Here is a 15,193-nt window from a genome sequence, read left to right on the forward strand (position 1 = left end):
TTCACATAAGCAGCTGTGGGAATCCTGCATGTAAAACCTGACACTGATCCACCCACTCTTTATTGTTTCTCTTCATTTGTAATAGAGCCCTCTGTGCTGAGGGGGGCACTGTGTGGTCACACGGATGCTGTGTGGGGTTTGGTGTACAGTTCGGCGCACCACCGGGTGCTGTCCTGCTCGGGGGATGGGACGGTGCGACTGTGGAACGCTGCAGATACGTCGCCCTCTCTCGCTGTGTTCAACGAGAATAAAGGTAACAGTTATGATGATGATAAAAATTATAACATTTGGACAAACACGCTTAATTTCTGGACAGCTCTGGAAAAAATTAAGAGACCACTTCAGTTTCTGAATCAGTTTCTCTGATTTGGCAATTTATAGGTTTATGTTTAAGTAAAATGAACATTTGTTGTTTTTTTCTATAAACTACGGACATTTATCCCAAATAAAAATATTGTCATTGAGCATTTATTTGCAGAAAATAAAATTGGCTGAAATAACAAAAAAAGATGCAGAGCTTTCAGACCTTAAATAATGCAAAGAAAACAAGTTCATATTCATAAAATTTTAAGGGTTCAGAAATCAATATTTGCTGGAATAATCCTGGTTTTTAATCACAGTTCTCATGCATCTTGGCATGTTCTCCTCCACCAGTGTTACACACTGCTTTTGGATAACTTTATGCCACTTCTAATGCACAAATTAATATATTTCAGAGGTTTTCAATTTGGTAAAATCAAAGAAACTTTTTTTAAATGGTCTCTTATTTTTTCCAGAGCTGTAGATATGTGTTCTGTTAGTATGTTCATTACAATTAAAGGAATAGTTTCAACTAAAACTTAAGGCCAATTTATACCTCTATGTCGAGTCAATGCAGTTGTCTATGACGTAGCCTGTGTGAGTGCCTATGGCCTACTGCGTATTGCTCTGCAGTTTAAACTGTGAAGGTGTGGGTGGAAACAAGATTCATCAGACCAATCACAGCTGCTGCTCTTTACATCACATAGTTGCATTTATAGGGAGGTGCGTGTCAGGCTAAGGCATAGGTTTGATTCATCAGTATTAATTTGGACTAACAGTTTTTCCACAGATTTTCATTAAATTAGTCTTTTTTTTCACCACTGAATAAATGATATAGCTTAAAACTATTTTCAAAAAAGCCATTGAAAAATATTTACTGGAAAATATTAATTTATCCCAATAGACAAACCAACGTCATAATAATAAATTTACATCAGGAGTGCTAGTCTAATTGTGAATTTACATCAGCAGAGCAATTCTAGTCACATTTAGCTACCGCAGCAGTGCAGTTTTAGGTGTAAATTTACCTAAGCAGTGCTATTCTAGTCATAAAGGTAACTTGTGCTTTTTTGGGGGACACTGATTTAAAAGAAAATGGTACAATATGATTTCAAATAAATTAATCATTGTTTAGTATATATTATTTAGTATTTTGGTTCATTAAAATCATAAAAATTCCTAGGATTTAAGTTAAAAAATATTGCTTTCTTGAAAGAAAGGGTACATTTAAAAAGGGGTGTAAAATAACATGCATACAATTTTTTATATATATATATATATATAAAAGCATGTAAGTACAGTGTTTGTTGCATTAGGCTAGTCATCTCTCATTATAAACTAAAGCAGCAAACGTCCAATACCAGAAACCTCTTGGCTAATGTGCGGTAAATCATGTTTATTTGTGTAATAATTTTTACCTGTGTATTAATTTAGTATTTTGCTCCTGTGTGTGGTAGAGTTGGGTATCCCCTCCTCCGTGGACCTGGTGTGCAGTGAGCCGGCTCATATGGTCACAGCCTTCAGCAATGGGAGGATGGGCATTTTTAACATGGAGACGCAGCAGCTGGTGCTGGAGCTGGAGTCTCAGAACGCAGGGGAGCCAGGTACACTAATAGAACAGGATGATAAACAGTACATGTTGCATAAGAACCCCTGGCATGGCATGGTGTTCTTTTAATGAAATGCAGTTTCTTTTATTTTAAATTCACCAGTTCTATTTGTTAAAGTCACATGGTACTTCCTGCAAGTTCTTAGCAGTCAAATACTGATGTGCTAATAAAAGTCTGAGGCTGTCAAACACTTAACCCAACAAAGCCCATGGTGACATATGTGTCACAGACCCTTTAAAAGCTGTGTTAAATTCTCACGACCTGAGAACATCACTACAGAACAAATTGTGAATCTGTAATCATTCATCTGACCTTATTTACAGAATGTAGAAGTGCTGAGTTAGTGCTAAAGATGAAACTAGCTTTTCTTAAAATGATATTACTTGCATCCCTTGGTCTTTTTCAACTATTGAGCCCTCCTGTTGTGTCCCTTTTCAATTTGATCCGTTTTGAAGTTTGAAGATCTAGAAAAAAAAAAATTCCAAGTATTTTTTCAGTATGAAACTTCTTTTTCTTTGCATGTAATCAACATATATTATGAAAATGGTTAATCTCACATATTTGCAACCACCCCCTGCAAAAACTAAAACTAAAAACAAAATTGCAATGTTATGTTTCAATGCTATGTAAAACTATTGTTTTATATGTTGGTCTTTTAAAAATAGTAAAGTTGTGAAACATTACAAAGTTTGAACATATATTTTTAAATGAAAAACGAGTGAATTATTCTAATTGAAATACCTGTTAGAGGTAAGGAACACCATTGCACTAAAAATTGATCGAATAATTAGTAATGGAGTTAGTAATGAAATATTTACACTGCTTGTAAGGATTTTTGGGGGGTTTATCTATATTTTGGATAATTAAACATGCACCAGGTCAAACTGACCCTGTAACACCATTGCTGTTCCTGACAAATGAACATAACAGGAGGGTTTAACAATTTAAATGTTTTAATTAGATTTTGTACATTCAGTAGAACTAGTTCTGACCTGATTTCTAGAGCAAAATGCTAATAATACAAGTTAAATAATTGTTGTCACGCACTGTATGTTACATCAGGATCTTACCCTTATATAATATTTAGTCTTATGCTCTCTTTACTACACTAAGAAAAAAAATCTCACTGAATTTATCTGTCCTTAGAAATGGGTCAGAGCTCTTATGGGTGAAGATTTTTAAACTTTAGCACTTTTAAGTCACACTAATCATTTTTGTTTTGCATTCAGACATTAGAATTTGACACAATTACACTGTTTAATGTGTCATTAGCTAGAGACACCTAAACTGTTTTAGTATCAGAATATTAAAATATTTTTTTTTTTACATATAAGGATTTTCTACAGAGCTGTGAGCACTTTATTTACCTGATGTTTTGTCCTGTTTGTCCTCAGATGCTCCTCATCAGATCAATAAAGTTCTCAGTCACCCGACGCTGCCCATCACCATCACAGCGCAGGAGGACCGCCACATCCGCTTCTTCGACAACAACACAGGTAACACCAGTCCAGGCTAGAGCTCAGATATTTCCCAAAAGCCCTGAACACACATCAGAAACAACAAAGAGAAAATCAATATTTTACACAGGGGAGTCGTGTAGCACTACTGCAGATTGGAGATTTTTGATGAGGACTTTGTCACTTTGTTTGTCACATTTTTTTGTGTTAACAGGCAAAGCTCAGCTTTTTTAAAACTTTAGGAATGTACTGACCTCAAATATATATTTAAAAGAGGACGAGGGAGCCTTTTAACTCTTTTATTTTTTATTGTATGAATTAGGATTTGTGTGTGATTCTGAATATAAAAATAAGAGATAAAGGCCTGCTGGTTAAATACATATATAGAGTGGAATTCAGGCTGTATTAATGTCTGCTTTGACTTCTATGATTTTTTTTTTTCTAAACTTCATATACAACTTTATAGCGCCCCCTGCTGGGCTAGTGTGCTCTCCATGTAATCTTGTGTGGCTGGAGATATTTTCAGGAAAACCGGAAAAAGTTTTTAAATACACTATGTCTAAATGTTTGATGTTTGTGAACACCCTTTTGTAGCAATACTTTTAAAGCTGTTTTTTTTATTAGCAATTTAAAAGCAATTGAAGCTGATGTAATATTATTATGTTTATATTCAGGCAAACTGATTCACTCCATGGTGGCCCACCTCGATGCTGTGACTAGTTTAGCAGTGGACCCCAATGGCCTGTACCTGATGTCTGGTAGTAAGTACTCGCTGTCTAATATGCTCTACTGCGCAATCTGTCAATTCACCATGTGTAGCAAAACCCATTTACCATCACTGTGTGCAATAGGACTACTTATTTAATATTTATTTGCTGTTAACTTATGTGCTTACCACAATATACATACATTCCTGGGATTTTTTTGTATCTAATCTTAGGTTTTTTTTTTAGATTCATATTTTTTTATATATATTGTTTTTTTCTATTTTTATATAAATTTCCTGACATCCTGTTCTGCCCTACATTGCTTACTTTCTCCACTTTAGGATTATATTATTCTTCATGGCTTCGTGACGAAAAAGCATCTGTATAGAACTGTAGAGATTCTAGTGTGTTATGACCTTATGACTTTAATTAGTAGTGTAGTACAGTACATGTATTGCATCTCTATATTATTATTACTCGGGGTGTAACAGCATCATCACACAATGCATTGCGATGGAAATTTTTAACATCCCTTCTGAAAACATGCAATCCAATCCTGTTTTGTTTTTTTTTCTTCTTCTTCTTTTTCAATGTTATACTGTTGCATTGTTTGAACACCAGGGGTTGCAATCCTGCTAGTGCTGGCTATAGAACCAGTGGGCGTAAGCAAAGAGCGGAGGATGTGTCAGTGATTGTAGACCAAAGCCAATCATACAAGTGCTTTTTTCCGCTATGTGGGGGCGGCTCACCGTGGTCGCAAGTTTTAGATCTAATGTAGTGGAGTGAAAAGTAAGATGTTTAAATTTCAAATGCAGCCAAATTAATTTTAAAAAGGTCACAAACAAAGTAAATATTTTTGTGCAAAAAGATGTGCAAAAACCTATTTATGTAGAGTAACATATTATATTTTCTTGTTATTGTCCCCTTAGACAATGATAATTTCACTCTTGGTTGCCTTAATAAACGAGTGATTAACTGAGAAATAAAACAGCACAGAAGTTTGTTTACACCTATAACAGTACAGGGAGCATTTATTTACAAGGTGTATTTTTGATTGTTTACATACTAAGAAACAAAAAAGAGGAATGGATCTCCTTGTTTTTTCTCAATCAAAAATTGTTCTATTTATTGTGAGAAAATTGAATCTGGAATCGAATCAAAGCAAAGTGCATTGTTACACCCCTAATTATTACTATTATTGGTATTATTATTTCTATAACATCTCTAACCATCTCCCTTTCTCTCTCAGGTCATGACTGCTCCATCCGCCTGTGGAACATGGAGAGCAAGACGTGCATTCAGGAGTTCACGGCTCACAGGAAGAAGTCTGACGAGTCGATCAACGATGTGGCATTCCACCCCAGCAAGTGCTACATCGGCAGCGCCGGAGCCGACGCCCTGGCCAAAGTCTTCGTATGACCTCAGACCTCTGCTCCTTCCACGGACCAGCGGGGGTTTGAGTTCTGAACACCAACAGGACCCGAACAGGACGGGCAGGAGGTGCCTTTTTTTTTTTTTTTTTTTTTAAGACGGAGCTGAGCTGAGGAGGTCGCTTGGTGAAGTGCAGGCTGGAGGAGGCGGGTTGCGGCTTGGTTGGATTGGAATGTGTGGTGATGGTGGGTGGCGTGAAGAAATAAAAAAAAAGGGCACAGACTTCGCTCCAGCCGTTTTTACCCACGAACCCCTGGCTGAAATCCATAACCTCCCTCATCCGGGCAGGCCTGGGTGTGTAATGTGGACATGTGCAGGATGTTGGAACAACAATAAAAAAAAACAAAAAAACTTTTAACAGAACACCAAACATTACTCTTCTCCACCACCAGGGGGTGCCAATGCTGCTCCCTTTTTTTTTGTCAGCCTCACCGGAAGTTGGGTGCTTCCCACACTTTTTCCCCCTCCATTTTCTTCTTCTTATTCTACTTTTACTTCACTTTTTTTTAAATGAGAGATCATCAAAGAGCTGGATGAGTCTCAGCTGCTCACACATCAGTTCCTTGTCCAGAGAGCCTCTTTTATCTTCTCTCATTTGAATCAGTTTAATGATGATGTGCCTTTGCTTACAAATACAGTTTGTGTAGATCTCAGTTGAATTCAAGCTTACTGGACTTTATTCCCCACTACCCACTATTCCTTATTCCTTTTATTACATTTAGTTATAGGCATAAAGAGCCTAGCTGTAAATTAGGGGTGTAACAGGACACAAAATCACATTTCAGTGATTCGCCTTGCAGTTGGACCTCGCAGTTTAATTTGAATTACTTAATTTCTTTTAAATTCCTTAAAATACACTATTAAGCAATTTACAGTTTGTTCCACCTAATGTTTGTAGCTGGTTCACAGACCTTACCTTACAATTCTGGGAGCAGTTGGAGCTAAAGAGAGCACAATTGGACCTGATCCCCTTTGTTGGATAGATAGCTCTCTCTCCTCTCATCAATCCTTGTGTAATGTTGGCCAGCACAGGTGTCTGTGGATAAAAATATATTTAAATATATATATATATAAACGCTAGAGATAAAAAACAGAAATGTGATAATGATCATGACTTGTGCATTCACTACAATACCCAGAATACCATCTCTTCCAAATTCTATTCCTGGGAATCTAAAATATTCCTGCTCGGCTGAAATAAAAATAAATAGGAAGGTCGTTTGCACTCGCCATAGTCAGACACCAATCAACTTGAGCTAATCTGACACTTCCAAAGACTAACAGGTTTCAGATTCAAGTATTAGGTACATTAGTAGGGCTGCAACGATTAGTAGATATAATTGACAATGTCGATTATTTAAATTTGTCGACTACAAATTTCATTGTTGATTAATTAATAATTTGTAACAATGCTGTATTACACAAAGTGCTGGAGACAGAAGCGCAATTGTAGATGGTTAGATGGCTCACACTCACACACACAGAGTTTACACTCAACTTAGTCCGTGTCTCCAAAAGTGCCCAAACTCAACAGATTTCATATTCAATCACTAAATATTCAGTACTTTCTAAGTTTATACAACATCTAGACATTTAAATGCCTTTTAAATCTCATGTTCAGCTGTTTCTATTGTTTTTAGAGATGGAGGACATGGCAGAAATAATCATTGCCTAATGACTAATCGAAAAAATAATCTTCAGATTAGTCGACTATTAAAATAATCATTAGTTGCAGCCCTATCCATTAGTCTTTGATCACTGGGTGGATGTCTCCAGAACTCTGTCGCAGTTTAGCATCTATCATATATTCTCTGTTTAACAAACAAAATTATGGAGACATCCATAATCTGACAGTATGTGCACTGTTACACCCTTACATCATTCTCAACAAATATCCCTACCAACCTGATGCTTTAATTTGTGTAACACAGTGTGGCGTTTCAAAAAGTCACCCCCCAAAGCTGACTTGCGCAAAAACATTTATTTTTTCCATACTTTTCCCCCATTCAGTCAGCAGTCTCTTCTAAAGAAGACGTGTTTAATTAAACTGGTTTCTCTGAGGTAGAGTTTGATATATTTTTTATACATCATCTTAAAATATAGTTATTATCCATAGTTGAGTTTAACGTTCAAGCAGGGCTAGAGTTGTACATAGGATGAATGATGATATGACATGATATTAAAGTAACTTATTTATTGATGAAACCATTACCAAAATGTTCTCTGTGGCTTTACATCTAAATACGAATGAATTTTTATCGTGCTGCATTGATCCTCTTGATCCTCTAATTTCTTAAGCACCTTTAACTTAACGTAGCTAGTAAACCCCACTTACCCGCCCTGATCCGGTCAGTCTAACTGTTGCGTAGGTTCCTTTACGCTGTTTTTCTTTAAAGCTTTAGGTGGTGATATCTAAGCTTGGTTTTAGAAAAAGTAGTTCTCAATATTAAACCTACACTGCCCTCTTTTCTGAAGAGGGCACCAACTGATCCAGTAGGGTTGTGTATTTTATGCAACATCTACAGTATAATTATGTTCTATTTTGGGGTTTTTATTATTAAATATTATTGTTATTATTATTATTATTATTTTGGATGATTCTAGGTTTTTTTTTTTATTGTACACCTGAGACACCATCACTATATTGTCATGCCAACGTTATTGTAATGTTCCAACAGACTTTAGAAAAGTGGTGAAGTCCAATTGAAAACTGTTGTCATGTGATTTTAAATTGCCTAGCTTTAGATCAGTCGTATGAATGGTGCGTCGTGTGTTTTGGATTCAAACACAGTGAGTCGATAATGCTCTGGAGCGAAGGATCGCAGAGTGATCCTGTGTTGCTTGTGTTTAAACAAACCTTTCAGGACGTGCTGAAGCTGCAGTGATTGAACATAGCTTTTTATATAATGGGTTTTAAGGGATTTACAGATTTTTCTGTTTTCTGTTTAATTTATTATGTTCGCCTTTTTCGTCAGACTTTTTCGAAGCTCAGAATTGAAAACTTTGTGTTGAACCTGTATGAAAAGTGTTGGTTTTCAGATGCTTAAAAACGGGTGGAATGTGAGGAAATGATGGAATCCAGAAAACTACACATTAATCCTGCAATCAATGCAAAGTTCAATGTGTTTTTTTTTTTTTTTTTTTACCTTTTTGCACATTCAGCTACACCCCTGCATTGATGATACACCCTTACCTGCTGGAGTGGTTGGTTACACATTCTAAATAAATCTATTGTTTGGAATATATATATATATATATATATATATATATATATATATATATATATATATATATATATATATATATATATATATATATATCTCTGAAGCAAAATACTATTTTTTTTTTTTATTTCTTTTCTGTACGTTCAACGACTAATGGTTACAAACGAATCGTAACTCAGATTTAATGCAGAATTATTATGATTTTTTTATTATGATTTTTTTTTCCTTCTCCATCTTTGATTACTTGAAATGTAGGAGTGTTTCTCTCTCCGGGGGTGCCTGTTATTTTCCTGTTTAGTTATTTAGTTGAGGTGTGCAAGATTTGCCAGTCTTACCCAGAATTCTATGCCTTTTTAAAGGTGAAACACAGATACACAGATGACTGAAGTACAGTAGATGTACACAGAGACATGCCAGAAATCATGGGATAGCAGTGTATAATTTGGTCATTAAGTGTTTTTTTTTTAAGCTTGGGGTGGCTTGGAAACACCCACACCTGTGCACGCAAGTTGTGAGGTATTATCTTGTGAGTGAGCTCATGGCAAGGCAGTGTTAATTATCAGATTTTTATCAGAGTGTAAGCAAGGCCTGATCGTGAGTTGTAACTGGTAAAAGTTGTGTCTGGCTAGAATTGTCCGTGCCAACAGACAAACGACTCTAATAGACGATCAGAGCAGAGTTTATTATAATCTTCCATAGGACTAGTTCCTGTCCCATGACATCTGGCATGTCCATGTACAATTCAGTTATGCAGATACAGTTTAAAATCTGTGGATTTTCCTCTGTAATAACTCAAGCACTACAAAACAAATAGTGTCTGTGTGTGAGAGAGAGAGAGAGAGAGCAGTTTTATCAGGTAATTTAGTCTTAATTTAATGGGATTAAAATAGATTAACTTTTTACTCTACAAATAGCCATTAAATAAGAATCTGAACAGATCTGAAATGGATAAATAAATAAATGGCCGGAGAAAGTGGCAGAAAATGCGTGTGAGAATGTGTGTATGTGTATCATACTGGTAAATATGTGTATCCTTTTGTTTTTTATTCTGGTGCATTTTATTTTAAAAGTGGGAAAAGATTGAATTAAATATGTACAGTTCTACAGTCTTTACAAACAACCTATTTATGAGTGCAGTATACAGTGTATAATAAACTGCAAAAATCTAACAAATGTTACCCAATAATAATAATGCGAGTTTCAGTAGTGAACAGTCTTAACAGGACAACACTGACCTTTTGGCAGATGGTCTGCTGCTCCACTGGTTTGCCATGTGATAAATGAGTGCACACACTTGAACTTCTGTGAACCAGAAAATGATAGAAATTATCTCAGAGCTCTGGAAAAAAAAAATAAGACCACTTAAAAAATAATGAGTTTCTTTGATTTTACCAAATTAAAAAAACTCTGGAATATAATCAAGAGGAAGATGGATGAGGACAAGCCATCAAATCAAGCTGAACTGCTTGAATTTTTGCACCAGGAGTGGCATAAAGTTATCCAAAAGCAGTGTGTAAGACTGGTGGAGAAGAACATGCCAAGATGCATGAAAACTGTGATTATTAACTAGGACTATTCCACCAAATATTGATTTCTGAACTCTTGAAACTTTATAATTATGAACTTGGTCTGAAAGCTCTGCATCTTTTTTTATTTTGTGTTATTTCAGCCATTTCTCATTTTCTGCAAATAAATGCTCTAAATGACAATATTTGGAATTTGGGAGAAATGTTGTCCGTAGTTTTACATATACCTATAAATAGCAAAATCAGAGGAACTGATGCAGAAACTGAAGTGGTTTCTTATTTTTTTCCAGAGCTGTATATATTCTGTTAATAGTAATAGTGATTATAATTCAGCGTTCCATTTTAATTTGGATGTTGAAATTTCCTAGTTTAACTGGAACAGCCTCACAATTCGTAATTCTTATTTAGAAAGTAAGAAGAATCTCAGCAGTTTAAAATCCAAGATGGCTGCACTGCACATCAACAGTAGCTAGTAAAAGCAGTAGTATTATACAATTTATTATCACATATCTATCTGTGGCTCATTGAAACTTCTACGTATGTGAAAATATTACATAATCTGATGTTAACTGCTAACCTGAGACAATGCTAACCTAAGACATTGGGAGTTTAGATTGGACTTTAGGTAGATTGGTCATAAAACCCCAGTAAAGAATTGTCAGATGTGGGAAACGCCAAAGTCTTTAAATGACTGTTTTTATAGCTTGAAATCATGTAGAATCTGAATGTTTAATTGTAACCTTGTCACCTCATTCCCAGCTTCAACATCTACAATTTGTGGTTAACAGAACACAACATATCTCTATTTGAGTTCTACATACTTTATCCTAATGCATTTATTTCATGGCAAACTAATGAAGTAGTTGGATTATCAGATGTCGGATTAATTTCTATTAATTCACAATTAAATATAGTGCCCCCTGCTGGTCAGAGATGGGGAAAGTTTAGCTGACCCAGCCTAAAAAAGTACACACTTTACTGATTTCTGGTGTTTTCACAAAGACTGAAAGACCTACTCTGGCACTTTAAATGAAAGATCCACCACAGGACAGGCTGTCTGTAATAATCAGTGCATCACAGCATGGACTGTGGACACCGGTTGAAATATGGCCTGTTTAAAGTGAAAAGTCTGACGATTAATCCTAGTGATTAGAACCAGTGAGTGTAAAGCAGTCAGCATTGATCAGAATAAACAGAGGCTTATTTATAGCGTGTTCAGTTTTAAACACCATCAGTACACTTTGACCAAGAGTGGCTTTGCAGTCGTATGCCATCACTACAGGCAGTGTGAGAGCAAACAGGGTTTATATAAGTAGTAAATCGAGCTGCGGACAAGTTTCTTTTGTTTATGTTTTTTTGTTGTTCATTTTTTACACAAACACTCTGTAAAGAATGAACTTTTGGATTTTTAACCCGTGCTTGTGTAGAGAGTATGGAGGATCATACAGATTGGATAAATATATGAATTCACTTGTACATACTTTATTATGGATACTATAGTTTATTCTTTTTCATGTTGTATTTTTCTTTTTTCAGATGGAAGACATTTATCAATATAATACAATAATAAAAGAGAATGTTGTATTTCACATCTGAAGTTTTTTTTATTGCTCTGTTACTGTTATTTGTTTTGTCAGATCTACTAAATTATGCTTCTTGCTGAGTTAATTTTGAATGCTTTAATATCAAACTTAGAATTAATGTCTATTCGGGTTGTAAATAAACCAGAATACAGAGTCTTACAAAACCTTATTCAATTCCATTCAGTTTTGCATAAAGCAGATTTTGCAGTCCTATACAACCAAGAAATCAAGTTATCAAATAACACCATGGAATTCTTGAAGAGTACGTTACATAGAAGCATCAAGTGATATTTCTGTCACATTTTAAAATAAGGTGAAGCCAAACATTTCAGAGTTCTATAAAACCAACAAACCAATCCTTTATCCAACGATACTATAAAATCCTTAAAATCCTCAAAATCCAGAGTTTTTATGAAAACAATTTTATTACTGGACTTTTTTTTTTATAACATTTAAAGTATGATTTAAAGAATAGGGATTCTTTTGACTCATTAATTCAGTAATAACACGTGAAACTGAAAAGACAGTGGTGTTTTTTTTTTTTACCAGAGGGCGTAATTAATGGATGGAGGACACAACAATTATTTTAGACCGAAGCCAATCACACAACCACTTTTTGATATTAGTCACTTTTTAAAGCTCAATTTTAAGCTTAATCTATAGATCTATGTAAGTAGAGTATTCACACTTACTTAATTACTGTTTACCACCATATTAGCTTTGACATCATAAACAATACTTTCACTCTACATCACTTAAAAGATAAATTATTTAAAAAAAGTAAATAGCAAAGTAGTTAGTTTAACCTTAATACAGTACTTATAACACTTATTAATAGCACTTACACAAATATTAATACAAGGAGCACTTATATAAGGTTTATATAACATTAAACATTAACATTTGTATTCAAAATGTTTTTTTCAAATATCAGTAAAAACCCCTAGTGATATTTCCCCCAGTGATATTTCAGCTGATTTTACTGATTTATAGAACACCCTTTTTCTCACGAGGCTGAAGTTAGCAGTAATACAGAATGTACAGTAATGTTCCTTGTTGTTCAGGATATTATCAGCCTAATTAGTAAACTTTCATAAAGTACTGTCTCCTTCAACAGACTGTTTAATAATCAGGAGTTAGGGCAGCTAGAAATACGCAGAACAAGCAATTTATTCTCCTTTAAAACATTTTCAAGTGCCAAGTTCAGATGGTCATAATAAAATGGTACAGTAATATTTCTTGATCTTTAGGGTATTCACAGCTTTATAGTTCTATTTTCATAATGTGGTGTCAACTTTAACAGACTGTTTGATAATCTGGAGCAACTGGAAATACGCAGAGTAGGCAATTTACTCTCAATTTATATTAATTAAATGCGTTTTACGTTTTACTCGGCCCGATCCCGCTCTCTACTGGCGCATCGCTGGTATTTTTAGTTTTTAAGGTGACCGGTGTTCTGTCGAATTCTCCTACCCATCGATACATGCTTCCCAAAGGTACTGCGCATGCGCTGACCTACACAATTTAATTAATTCTCGTGTTTTATTTATAATCTGTTTTAGGGGGGTTTATGTGCATAAAACAACCTGAACGTACTGTCATTGCACAAACGTGTCAATGGAAACTAAAAATTACAATGATTATCATAAATAAATACAAAAGCAGTTTGTAATGAACTATATTTACTATAACTTTGCCATGATACAATTAATTATGCAATCCAAATCTAATTACGTACATCTACTGGAATTTCACTGGGTACATGCCCTAAATAGTGCTTCTTTTATATTTTTACTGAATATCTGAATAAGACGCTGGGAATTTTCCCATTCCCAATGCCTTCCCATTACTCGAAATTCTTACAGTAATATTATAAAAAAAAAAAAGATCATGAATATTAAAAGCTTTCTTTAAGAATTTCGTAAAGTCGCGTAATATCTTTAATTAATCTATTAATAATCAGCTCCGCTGTGCACGCGGTTTCCGTAAAACACGTTTTAGACGCGCAGTCGTGTTTTGACCGAGCGTTTTCTAAATGCAGATTAGGAGCCTAAACGGGTATCAAAACATCAATCGCCTCACTGCGTGTTTCCCGGAATTATTTAACTGCTTAAAACAGCCCATATTTCCTGATTTTACTTTAATTATAACAACAATATAACATACCACTCAGCTTAGCTCCAGCTGAGAGAATCTGAGAGAGTCTAAACTGTGGAGATCAGGTAAACAACATGAAGTTGCTGTTTATTAAATAAAAACACTAAAAACATTAAAAAAAAACCTGAGTGCTATAAAACCAGCAATTCAATCTGTTATCCAAAAACACCATGAAATCCTTAAAGAAGAATTATTGATAAAAGTATCAAATAATATTACTGTATTATTTTAATGCAATGAGATAACAGTACCAAACTTGTCTATTTGTTTGTGCATAAACAATATGCATAAACTGTCTATAAACTTGTCTATTTGCTTGTGCATAAACTGCTGTTTATTAAGCACTAAAAACAGAGATGAGATTGGAGATGATTCCTTTATCTGTCTGACTCCTGCAACTGTTGGTGGTTGCTGTAGCTGCTGTAGTTTGGGTGAAGTTTAAATGTGGTCTGCAGTGTTTGGTGTGTTTGTGTGTGTGGTTAGTGGTGTTTGTTAGCTCTGCTACTCACAGTATAAGGTGAAAGATGGACTCTGGAGAGCGGTATTATCCGGTTGTTGGTGTTAAAATCTTCATTCTCTTTCTCCTGACTGATCATGCTGAGCTGAGTGTGTAGCACGTGTGGCCGCTGATGAGCTGCTGTGAGTATCTGCAGGTGTTCTCCAGCTCCTGAGGTCCATCTAGCCCCAGGATGAAGAACTGCAGCTACCTGTGACAAAAACTGTCCACACAGTAGAGCTCTCAGACCAGGCCCAAATAATCCAGGCCAAAAAATCCACAATGTAACCCATCTATTATTATTTAATAAAGCTGTTTATTATAAATGCTGTATATATATATATATATATATATATATATATATATATATATATATATATATATATATATATATATATATATATATATATATATATATATATATACAGCTTGAATATTTGCACCAGAAGTGGCATAAAGTTATCCAAAAGCAGTGTGTAGGATTGGTGGAGGAGAACATGCCAAGATGCATAAAAACTGTGATTAAAAAACAGGGTTATTCCAGCAAGTATTGATTTCTGAACTCTTAAAAAATTATGAATATGAACTTGTTTTCTTTGCATTATTTGAGGTCTGAAAGCTCTGCATCTTTTTGTTATTTCAGCCATTTCTCATTTTCAGCAAATAAATGTTCTAAATCACAATATTTTTGGGGGGAATTTG

At 34.9% G+C, this 15,193-nt stretch overlaps 1 protein-coding gene and 1 long non-coding RNA gene across 3 annotated transcripts in view; one reads left to right on the plus strand and one right to left on the minus strand.

Moving 5' to 3' along the window:
• The window catches only part of strn (striatin, calmodulin binding protein), a 61,764-nt gene extending 55,600 nt beyond the window's left edge, over positions 1-6,164 (plus strand). For both annotated transcript variants that reach the window (XM_049465423.1, XM_007246118.4), the window contains 5 exons: positions 86-253; positions 1,758-1,904; positions 3,305-3,406; positions 4,042-4,128; positions 5,324-6,164. In XM_049465423.1, the coding sequence (XP_049321380.1) occupies positions 86-253; positions 1,758-1,904; positions 3,305-3,406; positions 4,042-4,128; positions 5,324-5,493 (674 nt within the window). In that variant the 3' untranslated portion in view covers positions 5,494-6,164. The remainder of the gene's footprint in view (positions 1-85; positions 254-1,757; positions 1,905-3,304; positions 3,407-4,041; positions 4,129-5,323) is intronic.
• LOC125782190 (uncharacterized) lies at positions 116-14,683 on the minus strand. Its single transcript, XR_007424785.1, has 6 exons — positions 14,505-14,683; positions 9,965-10,031; positions 6,422-6,541; positions 3,278-3,449; positions 1,719-1,909; positions 116-232 (listed from the first exon to the last, which is right to left on the minus strand). It is a non-coding gene; the product is annotated as an uncharacterized LOC125782190 (long non-coding RNA).
• Between the last annotated feature and the right edge of the window lie 510 nt (positions 14,684-15,193).

The sequence above is a fragment of the Astyanax mexicanus genome, chromosome 16 (genome assembly GCF_023375975.1).
Source record: "Astyanax mexicanus isolate ESR-SI-001 chromosome 16, AstMex3_surface, whole genome shotgun sequence".
NCBI lineage: Eukaryota > Metazoa > Chordata > Actinopteri > Characiformes > Acestrorhamphidae > Astyanax > Astyanax mexicanus.